This window comes from Aquarana catesbeiana, linkage group LG06, assembly GCF_042186555.1.
Source record: "Aquarana catesbeiana isolate 2022-GZ linkage group LG06, ASM4218655v1, whole genome shotgun sequence".
In the NCBI taxonomy this organism is placed as follows: domain Eukaryota; kingdom Metazoa; phylum Chordata; class Amphibia; order Anura; family Ranidae; genus Aquarana; species Aquarana catesbeiana.
The window spans coordinates 243462739-243488893 of record NC_133329.1 but is presented as its reverse complement, the minus strand read 5'-3'; the positions used below and the strand labels follow the sequence as shown (position 1 = coordinate 243488893).

Here is a 26155-nt window from a genome sequence, read left to right as displayed (position 1 = left end):
CTGACTAAATCCACAACAGTAAAATCAGTCTGTATATGCAGTAAAACATGCATGTTATACCCACTGTGGAACCTAAGGGGTTAATCTTGTTTAAAAAGGCTGTTAGATCCTGTCTTCTCTGATCTTCCCCTTCCACTGTCCCTAATCCATCTCCTGATAGTACAGAGCCTAAGTTTGATGTGTATTGCTAGAGAGTTTTTTTTCATGGGAGGGTGCATGTGATCAGCACAGGGCCAATCAGCACTGTCCAGACATAGGGTCAGGTGTCCTGCAGCCTCATAGGGCAGTCAGAGTAGAATGAAAACTTCTACAATTTTTAACCAGACACTGGTAGAAGTCACAAGACTGCTATATACTACTGATGAAAAAAGGTATTTAGCAGTTTATATTTACTAAAATAATTGCATTTCCATGTTCTGTGTACTGTGGGAGACCAGATATGGTGAATGCAGGGTCCTGGGTGTAGAAACACTTTAAGTTGTAATATCATCTTTGTTGGGAACTGCTGCGTGTGTTTGAAGGAAACAGGTGCTTAGGATAAACCTGCTAAACTGTTAGCAGGAATTTTAAGCAGGCAAATGTCTCAGGTACCTGTGCTGCCTTTAGGTGTTCACTGTAAATGAATGCATATTAAAGAGAATTGGCAATAGTTTTGAACTGTATATAATGATAAATAAAATGAACGCACTAAAGATTGATAAAATAGTAGAACTGCTGTAATTATCACTCTACACTTCACAAGCTACTTAGAATTTAAATTATCAAATATTAAAAATATTGTACCTGATGTTACAAAAATGTATATGTTAATAATATAAAATCCAAGTTAACACTTCAATTAAAAAAGGGAGCCCTGTAATTAATAAGCGGCAGTATTTCCATGAGCTGTCCAGTGCTGACATTGATATTTCAGGATTTACACTAGAGCCTACAGAGTATTTTTTACAAGCTTTGAAAAAAATAAAATGGAGCAAAGTGACACGCATTACTCAGGGATGCTAACCGGGCACACCATCTGTACTATCTAGTATTGTAAATTTATGCATAAGTGCCCTGCTATGTTCAAAGCACCCAGCATGACTGGCTCTAAGATGCATAGGTGACTATCGACAACACCAGCTTAGTGCCGTCAGTTTAGGCTTTTCTTCTTTAGGTTTTCCAGCTCTGGAGTTTATTAAACAGGTATAGCTGTCTTTTGGTTTCTTTATCCATTTACAGAGGGTTGAATAAAAACAAAAACACCCCCTGGCACTCTAACTTCATAAAAAAAATCTAAATGTTAGTTCCAGGAGTGTTAGAGAAAACTTATTTAACGTTAGGAACAAAGTACCCTATATCTAAACATTGCTGTGCAGTGAGGATTCAGTACACATGTTTGCAGTGTAAGAATTTGACAAATGGGTTATACTTTGTTTGAGTAAGCACATTGTTATTAGGAATCAATAGGAATAATTGTAATAATTGTTTGTTGACAACAGAGAATAGCAGATGGTAATATTTCATTATTAAACTGTGCTGGTTTACTAAAGGAATTGACTCTACAAATTGTGTATATTTACTTCAATTATCAAATCAAATGTGAAGAGCATACAAAAGTATCCACCCCCCTTGGCATTTTTCGTGTTTTGTTGCCTCACAACCTACAATTAACATGGATTGTTTGAAGATTTGCATCATTTAATTTACAGAACATGCGCACAACTTTGAAGATATTTTTTTTTATTGTGCAAACAACAAGTAGGACAAAATAACAGAAAAAGTAAATGTGCATAACTATTCACCCCCTTAAAGTCAATACTTTATAGAGCCACCTAGTTGGATGGTTTGCGCTTGTGAACAGCAATCTTTAAGTCTGGCCACAGATTTTCTATTGGATTGAGGTCTGGGCTTTGACTAGGCCATTCCAACACATTTACATGTTTCCCCTTAAACCACTCAAGTGTTGCTTTAGCAGTGTGTTTGGGGTCATTGTCCTGCCAGAAGGTGAACCTCCGTCCTAGCCTCAAATCACACACAGAATGGTACAGGTTTTGCTCAAGAATATCCCTGTATTTAGCACCATCCATCTTTCCCTCAACTCTGACCAGTTTCCCAGTCCTGACTGCTGAAAAACATCCCCACAGCATGATGCTGCCACCACCATGTTTCACTGTGGGGATGGTGTTCTTTGGATGATGTGATGTGTTGGGTTTGTGCCAGACATAGCGTTTTCTTTGATGGCCAAAAAGTTCAATTTTAGTCTCATCAGACCAGAGCACCTTCCTCCATACATTTTGGGAGTCTGCCACATGCCTTTTCGCAAACTCAATACGTGCCATTTTGTTTTTTGCTGAAAGTAATGGCTTTCTTCTGGCCACTCTGCAATAAAGCCCAACTCTATGGAGCGTACTGCTTATTGTTGTCCTATGTACAGATACTCCCGTCTCTGCTGTGGAACTCTGCAGGTCCTCCAGGGTTATCTTAGGTCTCTCTGCTGCCTCTCTGATTAATGCTCTCCTTGCCCGGTCCGTTTTGGTGTGCGGCGGTCTCTTGGCAGGTTTGCTGTTGTGCCATGTTCTTTCCATTCGGTTATGATAGATTTGATGGTGCTCCTAGGGATCATCAAAGATTTGGATTTTTTTATAACCTAACCCTGACTTGTACTTCCCCCACAACATTCTCCCTTACTTGTTTGGAGAGTTCCTTGGTCTTCATGGAAGTGTTTGGTTAGTGGTGCCTCTTGCTTAGGTGTTGCAGCCTCTGGGGCCTTTCAAAAAGGTGTGTATATGTAATGACAGATCATGTGACACTTAGATTGCACACAGGTGGACATCATTTCACTAATTATGTGGCTTCTGCATGTAATTGGTTGCACCAGAGCTTTTTATGGGCTTCATAACAAAGGGGGTGAATACATACGCACATGCCAATTATCAGTTTTTTATTTCTGAAAGATAGTTTTATGTATATATTTTTCTAATTTTACTTCACCAACTTAGACTATTGTGTTCTGATCCATCACATATAATTCAAACATTGAACTAAAAGCTGTAATGTAACAAAATAGGTAAAAAGCCAAGGGGGGTGAATACTTTTGCAAGGCACTCTAGGCATGTGATTGGGAATGCAAAGTAAACAGGAATTTGTTTTTTACATGACTGGATATTTAAAGTGCATATTTATTCACTTTACTTTTTGAGTGAAGGTTTTCAACTTTTTGTAAATACTTTAAAAAGAATAAAAATAAAACTACTGACACTGTCCACTGCCCTACTGACACCATCAGTACATATACACATGCATATGTATTTGAGCCTTGAGGTGCACACCCTAATGCAAGAGGCTGCGCACACCTATGTGTGTAGTATTTGTCAGTTTTGTTTTGGGCCATTTACTTTTTTGATCAAAGCATGGCGTCTGCTATTGCATTTTTGCACATGCTAGTTGCCTGGCTGTCTTCAATAATTTAAGTCTCTAACATACTTTGTAGAACAAATGTACAGATAAGAACTTTTGGCCTATTTTTCTGGAATGCCTACTTGGTTCAAGTCAGTCATTTAGAAAATTGTAAAACTAGCTTGTGAGCATTTTAACAGCCAGACAGCTAGCATTATAAGAATTAAATCACAATGCAATTTATCTTAGGTAAAGTTTAGTTAAATACACTCATTTGACTGTTTCAAGTAAACTGAAACTGTGAACTGTAGACAAAACAACTGCTTGAACGTTGTGTCTACTCACTGACTTTACTTTCTCTCTAGTGCTACATTAGCAATTTACAGTCAACTGATACATATTAAAAGGATCTATTCATAATTTGGCATTGCAAAGTGCAATAGTTACATGTTGATTTTTTTTTTGTCATTTCACCATATCAACTATTCCTTATTATCCAATCAGGACGATGTGACAAAAACAACTTTGAGGCCAATCATCCTAGAGGACGTTTTGGAAAATCACAAAAGAAAAGTAAAAGAATTTGTTGCTTTGGAAAGTTTTTTGCCAAAAGAACACTTGAAAATATATGACAAATACAACCTCCTGATAACCAAGCAAGCAGATTTAGATGTTGATCACTTTTTGGCAGAGGAGCACACATTTGAGGAAATAATGAGAGAGGCCATAAAGTATCAAAAACTTACAGATGAAATACAGTACAGTTCAAGAAAGGTAAATAATGATTCTATTGAATGTTAGCAAACTTGTTCCAGTTTTTTAAACACAAGAAAAGTTATAAAAACACTATTATTGTAGATGGTTGAAATGTCCTTTTTGTTTTTCTTTAGGAAAGATAAAGATATGGAATGTAGATTAAGAGTATAGTACTGATAATGTGTTACTATGTGTTTGGATGTTAAGGTGGAATGGTAGCCAAAACTTTATTTTTTTAATTACATTGAAAGGGTTTTAATCTCTTTCAGGCTTTTATTTCTGTTTGTTACTTGAAGGCAGATTTCTAGATTGGAAGATAGATAGATAAACTGGCATGATTATTTTGTAACCCTATAAAGCATACTACATAATCTATGTACCTAAGGAGCAAAAATAACTGCACCTTTTTAAAATAACCCATATGCGCATACCTGCTGAAGGAAAATTCAGTATACTTACCTCTCTGGCAGCTTGTTTGTTAAAATGCTGTCTCTTGGCTGCTTGATGGCCACTGCAGGTATTCAACCTGTCAGATGGGATTTGTATAGTAGTTGTACATCCTGTAGTCCTGTAGAGAGGTTGCATTTCAACAAACCAAGGCACTGGAAAGGTAAGAATAGTGACTCTTTTTTTGTAGGTAAGTCATTCTATACAAGTGACCCTGTACTGATAGATGTAAAGCACTGGGTGGCAGGATTGTATGTGTCACCTAGGTTTCTCACCTACAAATGGCAAGAGACTCCTGGGTTTATGACAGATATGGGGAAAGCAAACTTTTTGTCTTCATAATATGTTCTGTTCTGGGTTCTGGAATCTGGAGGCATTGTAGAGCTTTGAGCGGGATAACACCTATACACCTAGGTCCACATATTATCTGGTAGCAAGTCTCAGCTGTTCACAAGTCTTGATATATTTGAGCTGCCTGATGCTTAGGGCTGTCCCTCTCACTTTCTCTGCTGCGAGAGCCTGCTGCTGTGTGAAAAGCCTGACTGGTGACAGAACACTGCTAAGAAATGAAAACAATGCTCTGGGCCTCAGAGCAAAATCTAGGTAAGTAAAGTGATTGGGGGGGGGGGGGGGATTTATAGTGGGAGGGGTGACTAACCCTGCTTGGGAGGGTAGAGAAGCTTTGTCAGAAAGCTTCCTCACCCTTCATAGAAAGATCTAGTAATGCACCAAAACCTATAGCTGGAGTTTAGTCAAAAGTAATTTTTAGCCCTACAGCTTTATTGACCTAACTCACTTGTATTGGAAGATGTCCTTGGGCGTGTTCGAAATCCCACGTGCCTGATCTCACCAGGAAGCTGACACTGCACACTGCTAATCACAGGCAGTGAGAGATTTCCTGATCTGTGCAGCTGCAAACCTGGAAATGTCTCTCTGCCTGTGATTAGCCGTGTGCAGGGTCAGCACGTGGGATTTCAAACATACCCGAGCCAATCTCTAATGAGAACCTGCCCCCTCCTTCTCCAATCTCTAATGAGGACCTGCCCCCTCCTTCTCCATTGAACATTTCTTTAGTTGCTTTCACTGCCTTTAATGCAACCTGTGAATTGGGGAGAGTCTGATGATTCACAGAATTATCTCCCCCTTTCACAGATTATATTAAAGGGAATAAAAGCAATGAATTAACTTTTCTCAATGGATGAGAGTAGAGGTGGGTACCTGTGGGGACATTTTCTATTGCATTCATCCAACAGACCCAAAGCCAGTGGCGGCTTAATATCTTGGGGGGGGTATGGCAAACAAACCTCCCCCCTCATTCGCAAAGCCGCCACCCCCTCTACGGGAGACAGACAGGAAGGCGGCCTTACCTTAGGAGATGCTGAGGATCGAGGGACAAGGGGTAGGGCTGCTGCTCCTCGCTCCAGCCGATGGAAGAGCCAGGGCTTCTCCTGCCGGCTGAACAAACGTTGCTTCTCCTCCCGGGCAAGCTAGAAATGGGTCCTGAGACCCGATTGGCCAGGAGTCCTAAGACTCCCTGGCCAATCGGGTCTCAGGACCCGCTTCCTAATTGGCCAGGTGGATCATCAGGAAGACAATAGCGAAAATTAATTCGCTATTGTCACACAACTGGGTGGGCTTGGGGCGCAGTGCTCTCCGCCCAAGCCCACCTTTTTTGAAGTCAATTAGAGCCTTAGGCTCTAATCATGTGCTCTAAAAAAACAAAAACCCCATTGAAATCCATGCGTGCGGTGCCCTGCATGGAGATTAGGGGGCCAGACGCATGGATTGGGGGGGCAGCGCCCCTGCACCCTGCATTACGGGCCGCCACTACCCAACGCCACTAACCCCTGTGTTCACCGAAAATTCTGAGATAGTCATATGATATTGCTGCAGTTAAGATTTCTATAGGATCCTGCTGCCTGTACAATGTGGGACACACTTCATTACAGGTAAGTTAGATCAATAAAACTGTAATATTTTTTTTGCTGTTTGTGTGTACTGTAAAAGATGCATGAAAACAGTAAATACGCTAGCTTTTCTGTTTTCTCAGATTATTCGCTTAGGGATGTTTGAGCTCCACTGTGATGAATTAATCAGAGCTCTGGCTAAACGTTCAGAGGCGATTTGTGGAAAATTGATAGAGAAAATGTTTAAAGATCACCGGGAGGCTAATATAAGGTGAGATCTAAGCGGATATCTATTTTAATTTTTTTTTTTCTGGTGAACATTTTGGCTTTAATAAGAATTTGCCATGTAATATCCTAATAATTGATCTATGTAGTAATGATTTTAGTGTGGAAATTTTAGTAATTTTATATATATTTTAGGTTTATGCAATATTTTTGCAATGTTTACACTGTGAGAAAAATGCATTGTTTTATGAATAGAGTGTCTTGTCATAAGAAATACATTTCAGAAGAATGAAATTGTTACATTGCATTATAAACAGTTAAATGTTTACAATGTCTTTGTAATACGAATCAAAGTATAACTCAAAATAGCAAGCAAATTTAAGCCCCCGTTCACAACGGTGTGATCTGTCGTGTGATTTGACAGTTCCAAATCGCATGACAAGTTGCACCCCATTGTCGGCAATGGAACTCTTCAAATTGCCAGGACTCACGTCGCAGCGACTTTGAAGAAGTGCACTACTTTTTGCTGATTTCCTTGTCAAAAGAAGTTTATTGAGTATACAATGTTATAAAGATACATAAAGTAAGTTTACAAGGATCTATAAAGTAAGCTCATTGTTTTACAGTAGGGTTTATATAGGTAAATATCATGAAATTTCAAATATTTAACACTGGGTTCACGTAAACCTAAATTAAAGATATATATCATTTCCTTAGTTACTTTTGTAGGTATTTAAATGATTTATACCTACTATACATATTGTTTACAAGTAGAGTGTATATAGGTCAAATTAATTCTGATAATGAGCTTTAATCGTAAGGTGGAGAAAAGGAAAGAGAAAGAAGAAAAAGGGTTGAAAGGTAGAGGTATGGTCCACAAGGTTGTCCCGCTCGTCAGTTTATTATTCTTTTTAGTTCTCTTTGAAGCCTTAGAATGGGTGTCTCTGTAAGTCATTTAATCTGTTACCATGGCAACAGGACAGAGTCATTGAAGTTTGACAGGAACTGTTGTTTTATCCAAGGATGCCAAAGTTTTTCAAATTTTGGAATTTGATTTTGATCGATGGCTACCATCTTAGCATGGGACATTGTATTATTCATTCTGTGAATTGTTTCTGCTAGTACCAATGTAGGAGATTTCCATGCCTTGGCCACTGTTTGTTTTGCAGCCGTTATTAGTTGGATCATGAGTTTGAATTGAGAGAGTGTTAACCATTCCGGTTTTAGATTAAGTAAAGTTAAATATGGATCTGGTTGTATTATTTTTTTAAATATTTTAGATGCAATCACGAAGACTTCCTTCCAGAAGGTTTGGATTACTGGGCACGTCCACCATATGTGTAAATATGTGCCTATTTCTGGGCATCCTCGAAAACAAAGAGCTGAGGTATTAGGTGAATATTTTGCCACTCTAGCGGGTACAAGGTACCAGTGAGTTAGGACTTTATAATTTGTCTCCAGTGCTAAGATGTTGGGTGAAGATGACTTAGATGTGAGCCATATGTTAGACCAGTCCGTGTCTTCTAAAGTTCGTCCCAGGTCCTCCTCCCACCTCTGAACGTAAGAGGGTCTATTAAGATTTGCTGCTCCATATAATTGATTATAAAGTGATGAAATTGTACCTTTAGCAAATGGATCTTTTGTACAGATTGATTCAAAAATGGATAATTGGGATAATGGTGTATCCCCCTTTAGGAATGGTGTATAGAAATTTTTGATTTGGAGATATCTAAATATCTCAGAGTTTGGTAGATCATATTTTTCTCTAAGCGATGGGAATGAAAGGAATGATTTAGATGCTATGAAGTCATTTAGTGTCTGAATGCCTGATGTTGTCCAAGCTTTAAAAGAATTTGGGTAGATCCATGCCGGATAAAAGGCCGGATTTCTGATAAAAGAAAGGAGAGGATTGTGTGGAGATTGTAACTGATATTTGGTTTTTAGTTTATCCCAGAGAGATAAGAAGTGTTTAGTTATGGGATTATGAATTTTAAAGCGGTCTTTAGGATCAAGCCATAATAAATTTGATATTAATAGAGGGTAATTTTCTGAAGCCTCTATAAATACCCATAATGGGATTTCCTGTTTTGCATGGTATTTGGACAGACTGGCCAAATGTGCTGCTCTGTAGTAGTTAGTAAAATTAGGGTATCCCAGGCCTCCTTTATTTTTGGGAAGATGTAGTGTGTGTATAGGTATACGTGGTTTAGAAGAGCCCCATATAAGCGAAGTTGCTCTTTTTTGTACTATTATCAAAAAATAGGAAGGAATTGGAATAGGGAGGACTCTGAATAGATAAAGCAATTTGGGTAGAATAGTCATTTTGATTGCATTAATCTTCCCTATCCAGGATAAAGGAAGTTGCGACCATTGTTTTATTAGATTTGTGATCTGTCTTAATACAGGAGGATAATTGGTTGAGAATAAGTCAGAATGAGATGCTGTTAAATGAATTCCAAGATATGGGATTGATTTTTCTGCCCATGTGAATGGGAGTGCAGCCCTAGCCGGGATCAATTCCATGTTTGTGAGTGAAATATTAAGCACTAGGCATTTCTTAGGATTAATCATAAGGTCGGATAGGGCTGCAAATCCATCAAGAGCTGGTATTAAGTTAGGACCAGAGACCTGTGGTGATGATAGAAAAAGTAATATATCGTCTGCAAATATACATAATTTGTGTGTAATACCTCCTACTTCAATGCCAGTTATAGTTTGGTTTGTTCTGATGTATTGGGCCATGGGTTCGAGTATAAGGGCAAATAATAAGGGAGATAATGGGCAACCCTGTCGGGTACCTCTTTCGATATTAAAGGCTTCAGATTTGTATCCAGCATATTTTATATAGGCTTTGGGTTTATTATATAATGCTTTGATCCATGTTAAAAAGTGGGGTCCAAAACCCCATTTTTGTAATGAATATTGCATATATTGCCAGGATACTGTGTCAAATGCCCTCTTAATATCGAGAGATAGAAAACATAAAGGGATTTTCCGTTTTTTAGCAATATGTGCCAATAACACTGCCCTGCGTATATTATTGCCTGCCTGTCTATTTGGCATGAAGCCTACTTGATCTCTATGTATTAATTTTCCTACAATGCTATTGAGGCGTTTTGCTATTATTTTTGCTAATAATTTAATATCGAGGTTTAACAGAGAGATAGGCTGATAATTCACACAGGAAGTATCATCAGAAAGGGGTTTTGGGATCATACAAACAATTGCCATTAGTGTTTCTTGCCGAAAAGAATGTCCATCTAGAAGTTTGTTAAAAGTTTCAGTGAGAATGGGAGAGAGTATTTCTGAGAATGTTTTATAGTATAAAGCCGAGTAGCCGTCTGGGCCTGGTCTTTTGTTAAGTTTTAGGTCTTTTATGGCGTTAGCAACTTCATCTATAGTTATAGGCTCATCCAAACTGCTTTTTTGATTCTGAGATAACTCAGGTAAGGTTATTTTTGAGAAGAAGGATTCAGCCTCTGTAGGATTAAATTCATTGTTTGTCTTGTATAAAGTTGCGAGATGTGAGTGAAATTTATGGACTATTTTAACTGGATTACAAGTGTAAAATTTTTTGATAATTTCAAACGTATTGGTTTGAAAGATTTGTTAATTGAATTTAATGCCCGAGCCAAATATGTACCTGGTTTGTTTGTATTCATGTAGAAATTGTGTTTGGAGCGTTTGAGGGATTTATCAACTGACTCAGTGAGAAATAGATCGTATTCCAATCTAGATTTTTCCAGATGAGATTTTGTACTCTGAGATGGATTATCTTGAAATGATATGTAGGCTGCATTAAAATTGAGTTCTAGTTTTTTTGCTAGATTTTTGCGTTCCCGTTTAAATAGTGGCATTTGTCTTTGTATTGTACCACGCAAGACAGGCTTATGAGCTTCCCACAGTGTTATTGGGGAGATGTCTGTTGTATTATTAATTGATATGTATTCCTTTAAAGCTTGTTCAATGGCCATCTGATGTAGTGGGTGTTTGAGCATTATGTCCGGTAAGTACCACGTTGGGTCATGCGCTTTTGGTATGGCTGAGGCTATAGTAGTGTATACTGCATTATGGTCAGACCACGGAATCGGAATTATATCTGATGCAATAATTTCTGGTATCATTCCTATTGTTAGAAAAATATGATCTATTTTGGTGAAGGTTTGATGAGGGTGCGAGAAATAAGTGAATTTCTTTTTCATTGGGTTACTTTCTCTCCACGAATCTACCAGATTGTATTTGGAAAGAAGTTGAGAAAAAGGTAATCTAGAGGTTATTTTGGATGGTGTAAAAGGTGATTTATCTAGAAATGGGAGGAGGACCTGGTTCGAATCCCCACACAATATCACTGTTCCTATTTTGTGTGTATTAATCACTTGTAATATATGTGAGAGGAATGGTGTAGGTTGTTTGTTAGGAGCGTAGTAGGAAATCACCGTGATTGCTGTATCCATTATATAACCCATGAGTATCAGGTATCTACCTTCTGGGTCTTTAATTTCTGATGATAAGGTGAATGGTGTGGATCGGTGAAATGCAATTAGAGTTCCCCTTTGCTTGGTACAGGCAGAAGCCGTGTAAATTTGTTGATAAAAAGGAGAAATATATTTTGGAGTAGAATCTTTGGTGAAGTGTGTTTCTTGGAGGCATACTATGTGAGCCTTCTTGTTATGGAAAGTACGGAAGGCTTTGGTCCTTTTTTGAGGGACATTTATTCCCTGAACATTCAGGGAAAGTATATTCAGTGGTGCCATGGCAACAGATCAAATCGTTTTGACTTACTTTTTGTTATGCAGAGCTGACTGCGCAGATCAACCTGTGTGGACTGAAGAGATGAATAGATAGAAAAGAAACCAGTGAATTCTGGAGTAAAGAGTAAACAAAAAACATATGAGATTAGATGATACATTGTATAAATTATTTTTTGCAAGTAATCACAATTTACCCATGAAAGAGAATAAATATCTCTCTCAGGGGAATAAGTGCCTTCGTCACACTCCCACATAATATGGTTGGGAGAATGAGGAGGGCTAATGGGGGTACACGGATCTTCCGCTTATAGGAGAGAAGTGCTATGTCAAAAGACATCAAAATGATGTTTCATTAATTGGAGTGCAGAATATAGTTTTTGTTGAAATTATTTATTCCAGGGTGGTTGTATATGGTTAGTCTTGCCCTAGGCTAAATAATTCAGTTAGAAAGGTACTGTTAATAACTTTGGTATTGATGAAGATAGTTTGAATTATTTTGGGATTTTAACCCTTTTAGAGTAAACAATTACATATTTTATTCATATGCAACTGTTTAGATATGTTAACTCATAAAATTGAGGTTGTATTGCTTCAGATTAGAATAAACAAAAACATAATTCTAGGAACTAGTTAGGTAATAATATATTTGTTTTAAGAAAAGAAAGAAAAAGCTTCCATTACTTCTGGATTATTGAACATATTTGTCCTAAAAAGTAATAAATCTATTGTTATTACCTGATAATATATAACTGAACAAGAATGTCCTTATTTCACTTGTATATTCTAAGGCTATATGAATCAGAAGTAATAAGAAATATAACTGGAATGTAACATGATCCCACACAGTGTGTGACTATCAGAATGCAGTTACATTCAGTTATAAATACAGGTTTTTTATAGAGAACCATCTCTTAGTATAATAAATGAAGAGATATCAGGAATTAGGATGTCAGTCCATTGAATCTTCTTGGTCCATGGATGATGTGGCATAACGGCCTCTTTTGTGAGAATGATGATTCCCATTTTGTTCTGAAATTTTCTGAGTGCTGCCTGAAGGTGAAGATGATGCCATTCTTCTGCGTGTGGGAGAGTTGCTGCTTGTGGGTTCTGTCAGATTTAATTTTAAAAGGGTTTGTTGTAGTTCATCTGCTGATCTGCTTCTGTAAATTGTACCTTGGTAGTTAAATCTGACTGAAAAGGGGAAGCCCCATTGATACATAATGTTGTGGCGTTGCAGTTCCATTAGTTGGGGTTTCATGGATCGTCTTTTAGTAATAGTAAGTTGGGATAGGTCAGCAAAAATTTGATAATTGTGTCCTTTAAAATTAAGTTCCTTTTTTTCTCTTGCAGCAATTAGTATTTGTTCTTTCGTTCTGTAATAATGAAATTTTGTGATTATATCACGTGGGGGTCCATCTTTCTTTTTGGCTGTGAGGGCTCTGTGTACTCTGTCCAGTTCTAAACGTTCAATAGGGATATCTGGCTTTAGTTCTTGTAATAGAGCAGTAATAGTAGATTGCAGGTCTGTCACAGTTTCAGGTATTCCCCTTATGCGCAAGTTTGAACGTCTGGCTCTATTTTCGTAATCTTCGAGCTTAGTTTGAAGTATTAAATTCTCTTCTTTTAATTGTTCCAATTCTGTTATATTTACTTGGGTTGTAATTTCAATTTCATCCATTTTTATTTCTAGGGCTGCGGTGCGGTTTCCCAGCTCTCTTATTTCTTTGGTTAGGCTTTTTGTTATTTGGTCTGAGGTTTGTTTTAAAGCCTTATGAAGCATCTTTTCAAATTGTAATAATATTACTGGGGATGCTGAGGAGGCTTGTGGAGAAGTTTGTGAGAGGATTTGTTCTGTATCTGACTCAAATGGAGAGTCTTGCTGTGACATTTTCTGTCTGTGAGAGCGCCCTGATGCTGTATCTTGTGAGGTGACTGGAGCTGCTTTAGTTGCAGTGAGTGCCTGTGAGCTCTTTGTGAGGTGATTTTTATTTCTGCCACGGTTTCCTCCCAGTACCATATTTCCTGCCCAAACTTTCACAGTTTGTTCCCTGGGGCAAAAAGGTTCAAATGGATACCTTTTGAGCCTGCAGGCTCCGCTTTGTCCTTCTCTTCTCTCCTCAGCGGTGCGGAGCTCTAACAATGCATGTCTGCTCCGCTAGGCTCCGCCCATCTCCCCCCTACTTTTTGCTGATTTCATGCCGACTTGCATAGACTTCTGTTGTATGAAGTCCCAAGCCAAAATGAAATGGGGGCTAAGCCTCGGTTTACATTGAACAGCTGAACTCGCATGATTTCAAACCCTCATGTCAGTCCGACTTTGGGAGCGATTTCAGAGACATCTGTGCGGGTTCCTGCACAAATGTCTATTGAAATTGCCCTCGAAGTCACCAAAAGTAGTGCAGGAACTACTTTTGGGAATCAGTGCCGCACCGATTTGGAAGGTGCTATTGCCGGCAATAGCCTCCGATTTGGCATGCGATTTGACATGTCAAATTGCAATGTCCTTTAATAAAACTGAGTATCTACTGTTGATCTTTTCAGTAGTGGTAATTGTAAATTTAGCTACTTCAGAATATGGTCAATTAGCTATTAATATTCTAAGGGAAGGGTAGGGCAAATTACATGTAAATCTTAAAGATTTTGAAGGGGAGAGATTTCCCAGTAGACACAATTTGTCCCCACACCCGATCCAAGCCCCGCCCACAAACCCTCTTCCCTGCAGCTACCATCCTAAGCCAACATCCCTCCTCTTCCACGCCCGCCAGCTTCAGGTGCTGCATGGGGCTTGGGGGGATCCAGATGTGTCCCCCCCCCGGCAGTCCCCCCCTGTACTGCCCCCACACCCCCGATCCATCACTGCTTCGGCGGCATCCCTCCTTCCCCTCATCACCGCCTTCAGCTGCTTCCCGCACTGAGCTCCGGCGAGCTGTCAGACTCCAATGTCCACTGAGAGCTGATACATACTAAACTGCGAGTGTTACTATGTATCAGACTGTCATTTTATTATTATTAAGGTCTGTCTCTGTCTCTGTCTCAAAAAAAAAAATATGGGGGTCTGGTTAGACCTCTGATATCTCACCAAAGATCCCCCAAAAAATAAAAAAAATAAAACTAAAAAATGTAACTGTCAAAATATGTAAAGTAAAAAAAACAAACAAAAAAACATAGTAGGACCCAGTGGTAAACTTTTTTTTGGGGGGTGGCAGCAAACAAACCCCCCCCCCCCCCAGGTCCACCCGCACTCAGCCTCTTCACGGTGACGCCCCCCCCACACTCACCCTCCACAGCCTCCTCAGCTTCTCCACCTGGCTAACCCGATCCATCCTGATTGGCCAGGAGGAGAAGCCGGAAGCCAATAGCGAATATTAATTTGCTATTGTCACAAGTGGGTGGGTTTGGGGTGCAATGCTCTGCACTAGGAATGAGCCGAACACCCCCACGATTCGGTTCACCAGAACATGCGAACAGACAAAAAACAAAACAGACAAAAAATGTGTGCGAACACTGTTCGCACAAATTATGGCTCTCTCAGCAGAGCGCGCTGTGATTGGCCAAAGCATGCAGGTCAGGTGCATGCTTTGGCCAATCATCATACAGCAATGTACTGCGATCTCGCAGTGCATTATGGGACATTCCGTGACGCTCAAATTTCCCGCTAATTCCCCATAATATTCACTGTTCGGTGAACACCCGATGTTCGAGTCAAACTTAGGCTCAATTCGAACATAGAGCTCATCCCTACTCTGCACCCGAGCCCAACCTCAGGCTCTAATCATGTGGCTTGAAAAAAAAAACTCATACAAACGTATGAGTCTATCGCCCTGCAGGGGGCAATGCCTCTGCACCCCTAATGGACCGGCTGCACCTTGTAAGACCCCTTTCACATGGAGTGGACCCTGTCAAGCAGATTGGCCTTCTCAGTGGGGAGATCTGTCTGCTGATCCCTGCTGAACAGACGGATGACAGGTCTGTGTCCGCTTCGCTGGTGCAGAGTGGACACAGCCGCTGTTCTCTATGGGGCGGTCAGATGGAAACAGATTGCCGTCCATTTCCATTGGATACCATCCGATCTGATCTGCTAGATGGACAGGGAATGGGATTCCCATCCCTCTGTTTTTAGTGGACTGGACTGGATCGTATGCAGGCGGGTGTAAACTGACACATGTCCATTTACATCAGCCTCTCCATAGAGAACAATGGGTGGTCCGATTGGGCCCGCCTAAAAAACGGACAGGTAGACCCAATTGGTCTGCTTGTGTGAAAGGGGCCTAAGGCCTTGTTCACACTGGGCATACAGAGCGTGCCATTACAGGGATGCACGGGTGTTTGGTGCATCTCTGTGCAGGCAGTCGCACTGATGTCATCTGGGATGTAGCACCTGCACGAACAGAGCCGTTGCTCCCAATTTTAAATCCATGTAGGTCCACGTACATGTCCCTGAGCTCACACTGTCTGCGTTTAGGCTGTGCCTGTGCAACCGTGGCATCCAAATTGACAGAAATGGGACTGCCTGTACGGGGATGCATGAAACACATGTGCGGGTAAACATAACCCTCCGTGGGCATACACTTTAGTATGCCACATGTGAACGATGCTTTAGTAATATTTTAGCAGGAATTTTGTAAGTTATGTTGTGTTTATGCGCACTATTAATGATTTTAGTGCATTTTTAGTGAAAATAGCGATATAAAGAACATTTGCGCAATTATTGCTGGGCCCAAAAAATCATTAGAACTTTTTTTTCAGAAAGGCTACTTTCACACTGAGGTGCTTTAGACCCCTTTCACACTAGGGCGGTTTGCATGCGCTATTGCGCTAAAAATAGCGCCTGCAAACCGACCCGAAACAGCTGCTGCTGTTTCTCTAGTGTGAAAGCCCGAGGGCTTTCACACTGGAGCGGTGCGCTAGCAGGACGGGAAAAAAAGTCCTGCAGCAGCATCTTCGCAGCAGTGAAGGAGCGGTGTATACACCACTCCTGCCCATTGAATTCAGACAGAATGAGTCGCTTTGAGGTGGTTTTTAACCCTTTCTCGGCCGCTAGCGGGGGGTAAAACCACCCCGCTAGCGGCTGAATACGGACGCAAAAACGACAGTAAAGCGCCTCTAATAATAGTGACACTTTACCGCTGTCGCACCTCCCGCTCCAGTGGGAAAGGGGCCTAACAGGCGCTATAGCGCTAAAAATAGCACCTGTAAAGTACCTCTCCTGTCACTCCAGTGTGAAAGCCCGAGTACGTTCACACTGGAGCGGTGCGCTGGCAGGATGCTAAAAAGGGTCCTGCACGCAGCATCTTTGACACAGCTCCTAAAGCACCCCTGCCCATTGAAATCAATGGGCAGTGCAGCTGCAGCGGCGCTTTGCAGACACTTTTAACACTTTTACGGCCGTTAGCGGGGGGGGGGGTAAAAGCACCCCGTTAGCGGCTGCAAAGCTCAGCAAAAACGCAGATGCCCGCCCCAGTGTGAAAGTGCCCAAAATGTCTAGTTTGAGGAGTCTTTTCAAATTCTGAAAGCTGTAAGTGAAAAATGGTAACCTCCGGATTTTTAGAGTAAATTATTTTTATTTACAGTTTTGCGTACCTTCAGTTTTCACCATTTCACAAAAAGGTGCAGTTTAAAATGTACAAATATTTGTTATTTAGAAACTCAATACAGTTTTAACTTTTATATTTACCAGGAATTTTGTACATTTTGCCATGTATGAATCCACTATTAATGACTTGTGGCATTGACATTGAGTGTATTTTTTAGCGAAAATATTGTTTTGATAAACATTTGCGAAAATATCGCGGGGCCTTAAAAATCAGTAGCACCTTCTTTTTATGGTTTAGGGGGTCTTTTAGAAGTTCTAAAAGTTGTAAGTGAAAAAGGAAAACCTCAAGATTTTTAAATAAATTTTTGCGTACGTTCCGATTTTCACTATTTCTCAAAAAGGCCAATTTAAAATTTACAAATATTTGTTATTTATTACCTCTATACAGGTTAAGCTTTTATATTTAGTAGAAATTTAGCAGGAATTTTGTAAGATTTGCTGTGTTTGTATCTGCTAAAAATGATTTTGGTGTATTTTTAGTGAATATATTGTTTTGATAAACATTTGCACAAATATCGTGGGGCCTTAAAAATCAGTAGCACCTTCTTTTTAATCAACCTGTCCTATGCTTTCAGAAAATATATGGTTTGGGGGGGTCTTTAACAAACTCTGAAAACTGTAAGAGAACAATGAAAACCTTCAGATTTTTAGAGAAATGTGGTTATTTACATTTTTGCATACGTTCAGATTTCACCATTTTTCAAAAAGGTGTAATTTAAAAATTACAAATATTGATTTGTTGATTGATTGGTTGATTGATCAATCAGGTAAACTGTATTTTACAATAGTTGTGCTTTAGAATTAAAAATATAAATATAATTTTACTGGGGTTAGCTACAAATCAACTTTAAGTTCAAAATGTCAGTTGCCTAGTAAAAATAAACTTGATACTTTGGGGTTGTTTTACTAAACCGGAGTGTGAATAATCTGGTGGAGCTCTGTATAGAAACCAATCAGCTTCCTGTTTTTTTGTGAAAGCTTAATTAAACATGCTAAAGTAGGAAGCTTATTGGCTACCATACCAGCTGCACTAGTTTTTGAACTCTCCAGTTTTACTAAATTAACCCCTTTGTGTTTACTACTACTACTACTACTACTATGCAATGCACTTTGTTTATCTAAGCAATATACCAGCAACTTAACCTCTTCCTTTATTTTTTTATCTGATCATTTTTGTGTTTGCAATCCTAAATTCAATAACAATTGTATGTACCTATTTTTTCCAGGTTGTGTAATGACTTTAAGAAGATTGCTGATAAAGCTCTAAGCACTCCTCCAAATACTCAGGAACTCATGGAGCTAAAGGTATCAAGATTAAAATTTAACAATAATAAAAACTTTATGAATGCAGATAATCACTATATTAAATTATGAATTCAAAAACATAATGATAATATTTATAAAAAACAAAAACAAAAAAAAAACTAAAATTATTTCTCACATGTACACCATCAAAATATTGTCACCCAGCTCTTCCCATGTCTCTACCCCTTTTGCTTCTGTTCATATGTTTATTTAAACAGATAGTGTGAGGTAGAAATTTGTAAAAATAAGCTAGGAACTTTGTACCTTCTCAAATTACCCAAGGCAATTTGTTATCTGCTCACATAGCTGCTACCCACAGCAATTTTGCCATATCTGTATAAACGGATGGAAAGTGTGCTTTGGTGCAGGCTCTGCACCAGTTCAGTACTGTACTTATATTCCGATTTTGTGCAGAAAAATGAGAAAGGCAGCACAGGACAGGTAGTATGGTTGAGACCCTGGTCACATACCTACTACAAGAAGGGAGAATAAAATTGGAACAAAAAGTGGAGTTGTTGCTAATAATAACCAATCAGGTCTCACCTTTCAGTTTATGGAAAAGTTAAACATGATTCCTGATTGCTTACTGATGATCCTGATAGTTAAAACCCCTCTTTAATTATTTTCTTTCCCCTGTTTTATAAATCAGCATCCATGTGTCATGGCATCAGTGACCCTGTTTAACGTTTTTCTTGTGGTGCATAGATAAAATTCAAAGATGGTGTGTTTAAGCACCTGTAGTATATATAACCACATTCAGCATATATAGGAGAAAGTGACATGTATAATGTCTTTGTTGTTCTGTGAAAAGGGGCTATACATTTTAATTAATGCAATCATGGCTTTCAGAATAGGTCATGAAAGAAGGATACATTACAAGGTATAAAGGCAGCATTATAACTTAATGAATGACACAACATTTTTTCTAGTCTTGCAGAATTTAGGATGACTAACAACATGTGTTTAGCATTTATAGCTTTCCAAAATAAATTAATTCAACAGTTTTCACCTGTAAATACATTGTGCAGAGGTTCAGTTGCAATTTATTCATTAATGCATTTTTTAAAAATAGGAATACATCCAGAAAGTTGAAGCTCAAGACATGCTAGATTTGGGAAGAAAACTGGTAGAATCCAAAAATCGCCTGACTTTCCTTGTAGATTACGTCACTCAGTCCCCTGCTGATATTCGTCTAAACAACGACACTTTTCAGTGGCATGACCGCATGGGTGCAATCTTTGAAGAGCACAGAAAGATAATGCATGAAAAGTCCCAAGAGTATCAAGATGGACTAAAGGTTAGAAAACATATTCTCAGCTTCCACAATGCAGTGCTGCTTTGATCTTATATAAACTATTTTGTCAGCATGATATTAGTTGAACTGGATGGACTTGCATCTTTTTTTAGCCAGACTAACTATGTAACTGCATATATTAGCTGGGGAACAGACACATAGTAGGTAAGGGTCTCAGCTGGTGATTTTTCATTATCTACATTGCCGTTGCAGTAGGTATAGACTAGAGCAGTTGTCTCCACTGGCCACAGTCCGGCCCCCTAAAGCCTGAAGGACAGTAAATTGGCCCTTTGCTTGGAAAGTTTGGAGACCCCTGGACTAGAGCATAGCTCTCGAGGTGCAAGGAGGTGCAACTGCTACTTTGCTTTTTTTTTTACCGGCTTTGTACTTGGATTACATTCCGTACAAAATACAGCAGCATATATCTTTTTCTCATGTTGGCTCACATTTAAGCCTTTAGTAGCCTTTGAAAGGACAACTGCCCCTTGATTATAAAAACCCTTATTTAATGAACCTAGCCCACTAGGCAGAGTTGTGAGTGCACTGTACAGGAGGGAGATCATACCCTAAGTGTGCAGGTCACGTGCATTTCTGCACAAACAGAGGTGAGATTAGCGTATTGTCTGCCAAGTAAGTGCTTCGGGCAGCAAAGTGCTTCATTTGAAGAATGGAAAACTTGATAGGATGGGATAGGTTTTACTCTGTCTCTGTTTATTGTTCATATACACAAATGACACCCTGTTGGGACCATTCCGAGAAAGTAACAAGGGTAGCCATTCCTGGAGGGAACACAGGGTTATATAAGAACAGCATAAGGGGTTTATGGGGGAAGAGAAGACCTCCTGATTACTTAATGATATGACATACTTTAGGGGAGTGTGACAAAACATTGGTTCTGTCTTTGATGTGGAGCCAGCGGAAATAATTGGTTCAGATTGGGTCACAGTCCACTGTTTCCAACGCAACCCAGACTGAAATTTCCCATCAGGCATAGTACTTGTCTGGTTCTATGGACTGGTAGTACTTAGCAAGCTTATTTTGAACCTTTCATATTTAGGATATACAGGACATACCCAAAGAGCTCAAGTGGTTAACTGACCATCAAGGATGCTGTGGAGTAATGAGTAAACAGGCAGCACTACCCTGTGCTCCACAAATCCTAGCATTAAATGCACCTTTGGAAAATCAAATCATTCAATCAGCTGACAGCAAGGTGGGACAAATAGGGGAGAGCCTATTTGTTGACCCTCCAACATTAACAAAATCTTGCTTGCTTACTGGGTATTGTCAGCTTCACCTGACTATGTAATGCTAGAGACAGGTGTGTCACTCTTCCATTCAGCATGGCTGAGGTAAAATGTTGAGTTAGAGAATGCTTATAAATGTCCTCAGGATCCCCACCAATTGGCTAACCATGGGGCAAAATGTACAGAGCGGAGAGGGCAGGAGTGAGCTTCCTCAGGTGCACTGAATGCTGGGAATGTTCCTGCACAAGAGCCTGGATGGTCAGTTAATGATGGTGTAAGTGACCACCATTTTGTTTATTTTAGAAATAGAGTTATGTTTGCCAGACCGTACCTAGTCTTGTCTACTTTATGTAGAAAAAAAGGTATTGCATTTATACTGCTTATTTAACAAGTGTGCTAGATTTATTACAATACTGTTTTTTAAAGCAAAAATGAAATTTCAGTTAGTTTAAGGACATTGTTAAACTTTACTAAATTTGAAAAAAAAATAGAACACCATCAAGGGACATGAAAGAGTTGTTAAACTAAATGAAAAACAGTGTGGGCCCTTGTTTAAATTTTGTGCCAAATCATGTGGCTTTTAGTTATATATCTATGCATCCACAAGGGAAAGCATCCTTTTCAATCCCTGTTCCCAAAAAACAAAATTCATTTAGGGTTCACATACACTGCTAAGGTTCTGCTTTTTTCCCTTATCATTTTCATTTGAAGAAAAACATGTATAGACTGTAAATTCCAATTTATTATTATTATTATTATTATTATACTTTAAAGGCAAATGTATACCCTTTAAACATGTAACCATTACCTTTCCAATATTATTTTACTGATGAGTAGCTGCGATGTGAGAGGTTTGTTGAAGAGCTAGAAAACTTCAGGAAACAAGTAGAAGAATTTGAAGCATATGGTGATATTCATGACGTAAGCAAATACCTGAAAAAGGCACAAGCTCTAAATTCAAAACTGGAGCAAGCAGTCGAAAAGGTTTGTATTACACTAATGCATTCAGTTGAATTCATGTTGGGGCTTTCTACAACAGATTGAGGAAAATAACTGAAACAAAAGCAGGATCATTGCCTGTAGAGACAAAACAGTATAAATATTAATGAATAGTTAATTGTAGTTAATTGTAGTTAAATTGTATTACTAAAAGTTTTTTTTGCAACACATTATTTGTCTCTTCTTCCACCTTGCCACCTCCCTTTATTTTAGATGATATTCCTTTAATCCTTATAACTGCCAGTCTTATGGAACAAGGAAAAGGGGAAACGTGCAAAGAACAAATACCTTGTACTTAAAGCGGTTGTAAAAAAAAAAAACCCTGCAAGGCAATGGCATAATGTGCTAGTATGCATCGCATACTAGCACATTATGCAATACTAACCTTGGAACTAATGCCTCCAGCGCTGTAATGTCACAGCTGAGAGGTCTGACATGTTCCCCCTGTCTTTCTTCTGGGTTTGCACGCTTCAGCTATGTGATTGGCCAGAACCAGGATGACGTCACTCCTGTGCATGCGCGTGGGAGCCCTTGGTTCCGGCACAAAGCTTTGAAGTTCCGGCAAGGTATGAGCACCTGCGCCATTGATGTCTATGGATGCATGCAGGGTGAATATCTCCTAAACAGTGCATGTTTAGCAGATGTTCCTTTTACCTTCAGGTAAACCTTATTATAGGCTCACCTGTAGGTCAATTATTATTATTATTATTATTATTATACAGGATTTATATAGCGCCAACAGTTTGGACTGCGTTTTACATGAGGGCAGACAGTACACTTACAATACAAATCAATACAGGAGGGATCAGAGGGCCCTGCTCATTAGAGCTTACAATCTAGAAATAAACCCCAAGCGGGGTTTACAACCGCTTTAATACAACATCTGTCCTTTGCACTTATTTATTAAATACGTTTGTCAGTGATAGCCTCTTGGTTTTTCTGTTTGACTTTGTTTAATCCACGTTTAAAGTGGTTGTAAAGCTTATTTATTACTTTAAAATATTAAACATGTTATACTTATCCTGCATGACCCCAAAACATTGAACTTTGCTTCTACTGGTCACATTTTGGTGTGCTAGTGACATCTACAACCAACATGTTTACCTCAAAGCGTTAGTAAACCGCTGTCTTTTTTTTTTTTTTTTAAACCTGCAAGGCAAAGTTATAATTATTTACGTGAATTATGTGAAACTTTAAAACCTTTAAACGTTTAGGAGATATTTACTGTACCTATAGGTAAGCCTTATTATAGGCTTACCTATAGGTAAAAATCAACCAAGGGAGTTTACTCCCATTTTTTCCTTTTTTTTCCTTTTCTTTGTTTTACTTTTGTAGTTGTGTTTAAATACTATTGCACCACAAAAAGACAACACTGCTTTTTGGGTTTATATACTAATTACAAGTAAATATACAATTCTTTATAATGTTATTATTATTATTTTAGGTACCTGTATAGCGCCATCAATTTACGCAGCGCTTTACATATACATTGTACATTCACATCAGTCCCTACCCTCAAAGGAGCTTACAATCCCACACAGGCATAGGGAGAACATACAAACTCCAGGCAGGTAGTGTTGTGGTTGGGATTCGAACCAGCAACCCTTTTTACTGCTAGGCAAGAGTGCTACCCACTACACCACTGTGCCATGTTATTAATAACTATAAAAAATAATTCAGTTAACATTCTTAAATTGGCTGAAGGTCACACTGAATTATTGTTACACTTGCAGCCCTAAAAAGCAGCAGTTTGACGTGTGCTCTGCATGGGATTTTTTCACTGTGTTTTTTTAATGGATATAGCAATATCATAGATTTTCTTTTTGCTTATTCAAGTGCATGCACTATATACTGTAGACTGTGTTGTGCATATTTCAAAGGCATATGGGAAGAAATTGGAAGCAGAAAGTAAAAGTGCAAAATTGTAGTGTACAGTTTGAGATTTACAGTACATTGTGAGAGATATACAAATTGTATCCTTAAATAACATATTTGTTTGATACATTCTATTTCAGATTGATCAATTTAATGCAGAGGAAGAAGCATTTGGATGGGCAGCTTCACAGTACCCCCAGAGGAAAAAAATTTCCGAGTCTCTTAGTCCCTATCTCCGTCTTTATGAGATTATAGTTGAATTTAACACAAAGTACAAAAATTGGATGGAAGCACCCTATACTACAGTAAATCCTGATCTTGTAGAACAAGATGTAGGAAACTACTGGAGAGCCTTATACAAGCTAGAAAGAACATTTACAAATTCTCCAAATGCCCAGTCTCTAACTTCCAAAATCAAAGAGAAAGTAGAAAAATTCAGAGAAATTATACCACTTGTTCAAATTGTTTGTAATCCAGGGCTACGGGACAGGCACTGGGAGGCCATGTCAGCTATTGTTGGGTATCCAATTAAACCACAAGAAGACACGAATGTTAACAAGTTCATTGATATGAAACTTCAGCCTTTTCTGGACAAATTTGAAGGCATTAGTGAGTCTGCAAGCAAGGAGTATTCACTTGAAAAAGCAATGGAGAAAATGATTTCAGAGTGGGATAAGATGGAATTTACCCTTCTTCCGTATCGAGAAACAGGAACATATATTTTGTCATCTGTGGATGATATCCAGATGTTGCTTGATGACCATGTTGTTAAAACACAGACCATGAGAGGATCTCCATTTATAAAAGCCTTTGAAAATGAAATCAGGTAAATGTGTTATTTCTCATATTGTTCGGCTGTGTTCTACACATTCAAAAGACTAGACTATTTACTGATCATATTGTTTTTTTTTTTGTTTTTTTTTTAATAATATGCCACAGTAGTCAGTTTTTTGCTTCTCTGAAGATTTCAGAATTAGACAATTTCACAGGACTGCAAAAACTAGCATGTTTAAAAAGTACACGGAGTGATAAATTATATCCATTGCTGATCAGTTATTAATAGCAGTTGCCAATATCATGAGTGAATATAAATGGAGGCTAGTCACATGGTAACATCACATTTACAAACACTTGCCAAGTTATCTTTGTGAATACTACATGCATTTCTGGCAAGATCAACAGGTATTTACTGTACTTGCAGAAAATGTTCTTAGCCTAAAAAAGAAAATGAATGCAGCCGCCACATCTAAGAGCCAGTAAGCTACAGTACATTTAAAATGTTTGTTCTTTATATTTGTTATTCTTTAACTATATGAGCAAGCTGCAAAAACCTACAGTAGTGAACCCTATGCCCATCCTTAAAGTATACAGTGGGTGTAAAAAAAGAATCACCCCCTTTAAAATAATCATAATTTGTTGTTTTGCAGCCTGAAATGAGGACATTGTTTTATCCAACTGTATTTACTTATAACATCCAAGTGAAAGATATAACACCAACATGTCAGAAAAATATCAAGAAGAGTCAAAAACAGAATCACTGAGTCAGTATTTTTTGAACCACCTTTTGCTTTAATTACAGTCTTTAGTCTGCTGGGACATGTCTCTACTAACTTTGCACATCTAGACTTTGCAATATTTGCCCACTCTTCTTTGCAGAACTGCTCAAATTCAGTTAAATTTGATGGTGACAGTTTGTGGATTGCAGTCTTCAAGTAATTCCACAGATTTTCAATGGGGTTTAAGTGTGGGCTCTGACTAAGCCATACAAGGACATTCACCCATTTCACCTTCAACCACTGTGTGGTTATTTTTGCTGTGTGCTTTGGGTCATTGTAACGTTAGAAGGTAAACCTTCTTCCCATTGACGACTTTCTGGCAGAGGGCAGCAGATTTTCCTCAAGAATTCATTAATTCATTCATTCATTCAAGAATTTGATGGTATTTTATCCCATCCATTTTCCCTTCTATCCTGACAAGTGCTCCAGTTCCTGCTGCAGAGAAACACCCCCATAACAGTATATTACCACCTCCATGCTTTACTTTACATCTTTTAGTGACCATAACACTTTATTCCATGTGGCCTCAGAATCCCCACGGTGCGTTTTGGCAAAGCTCGTGTGGTCTTTCCTGAGGAGTGCCTTTTTTCTTGCACCCCCTCCCATACAAGCCACATTTGTGGAGAATTTGTGATATTGTTGTCACATGCACACAATGACTACTCTTTGTCATAAATTCCTGCAACTGCTTCAGAGTTGCTGTAGGCCTCTTGGTAGCCTCTCTGACCAGTTTCCTCCTGGCTCTTTCATCCAGTTAAGAGCAAGGTCCGGATCTAGGGAGGGTCTCTGTTGTACCAAATACACTTCTTAATAATACACTTCACT

General features: G+C 38.8%; 1 protein-coding gene across 2 annotated transcripts in view; it reads left to right on the top strand.

Annotated features, from left to right (window-relative positions):
- DNAH7 (dynein axonemal heavy chain 7) overlaps positions 1-26155 on the top strand; it is a 607644-nt gene that overhangs the window by 75039 nt on the left and 506450 nt on the right. For both annotated transcript variants that reach the window (XM_073633106.1, XM_073633105.1), the window contains exons 12-17: positions 3880-4149; positions 6629-6756; positions 18281-18359; positions 19432-19656; positions 21738-21884; positions 23915-24600. In XM_073633106.1, coding sequence (XP_073489207.1) covers positions 3880-4149; positions 6629-6756; positions 18281-18359; positions 19432-19656; positions 21738-21884; positions 23915-24600 — 1535 coding nt within the window. The remainder of the gene's footprint in view (positions 1-3879; positions 4150-6628; positions 6757-18280; positions 18360-19431; positions 19657-21737; positions 21885-23914; positions 24601-26155) is intronic.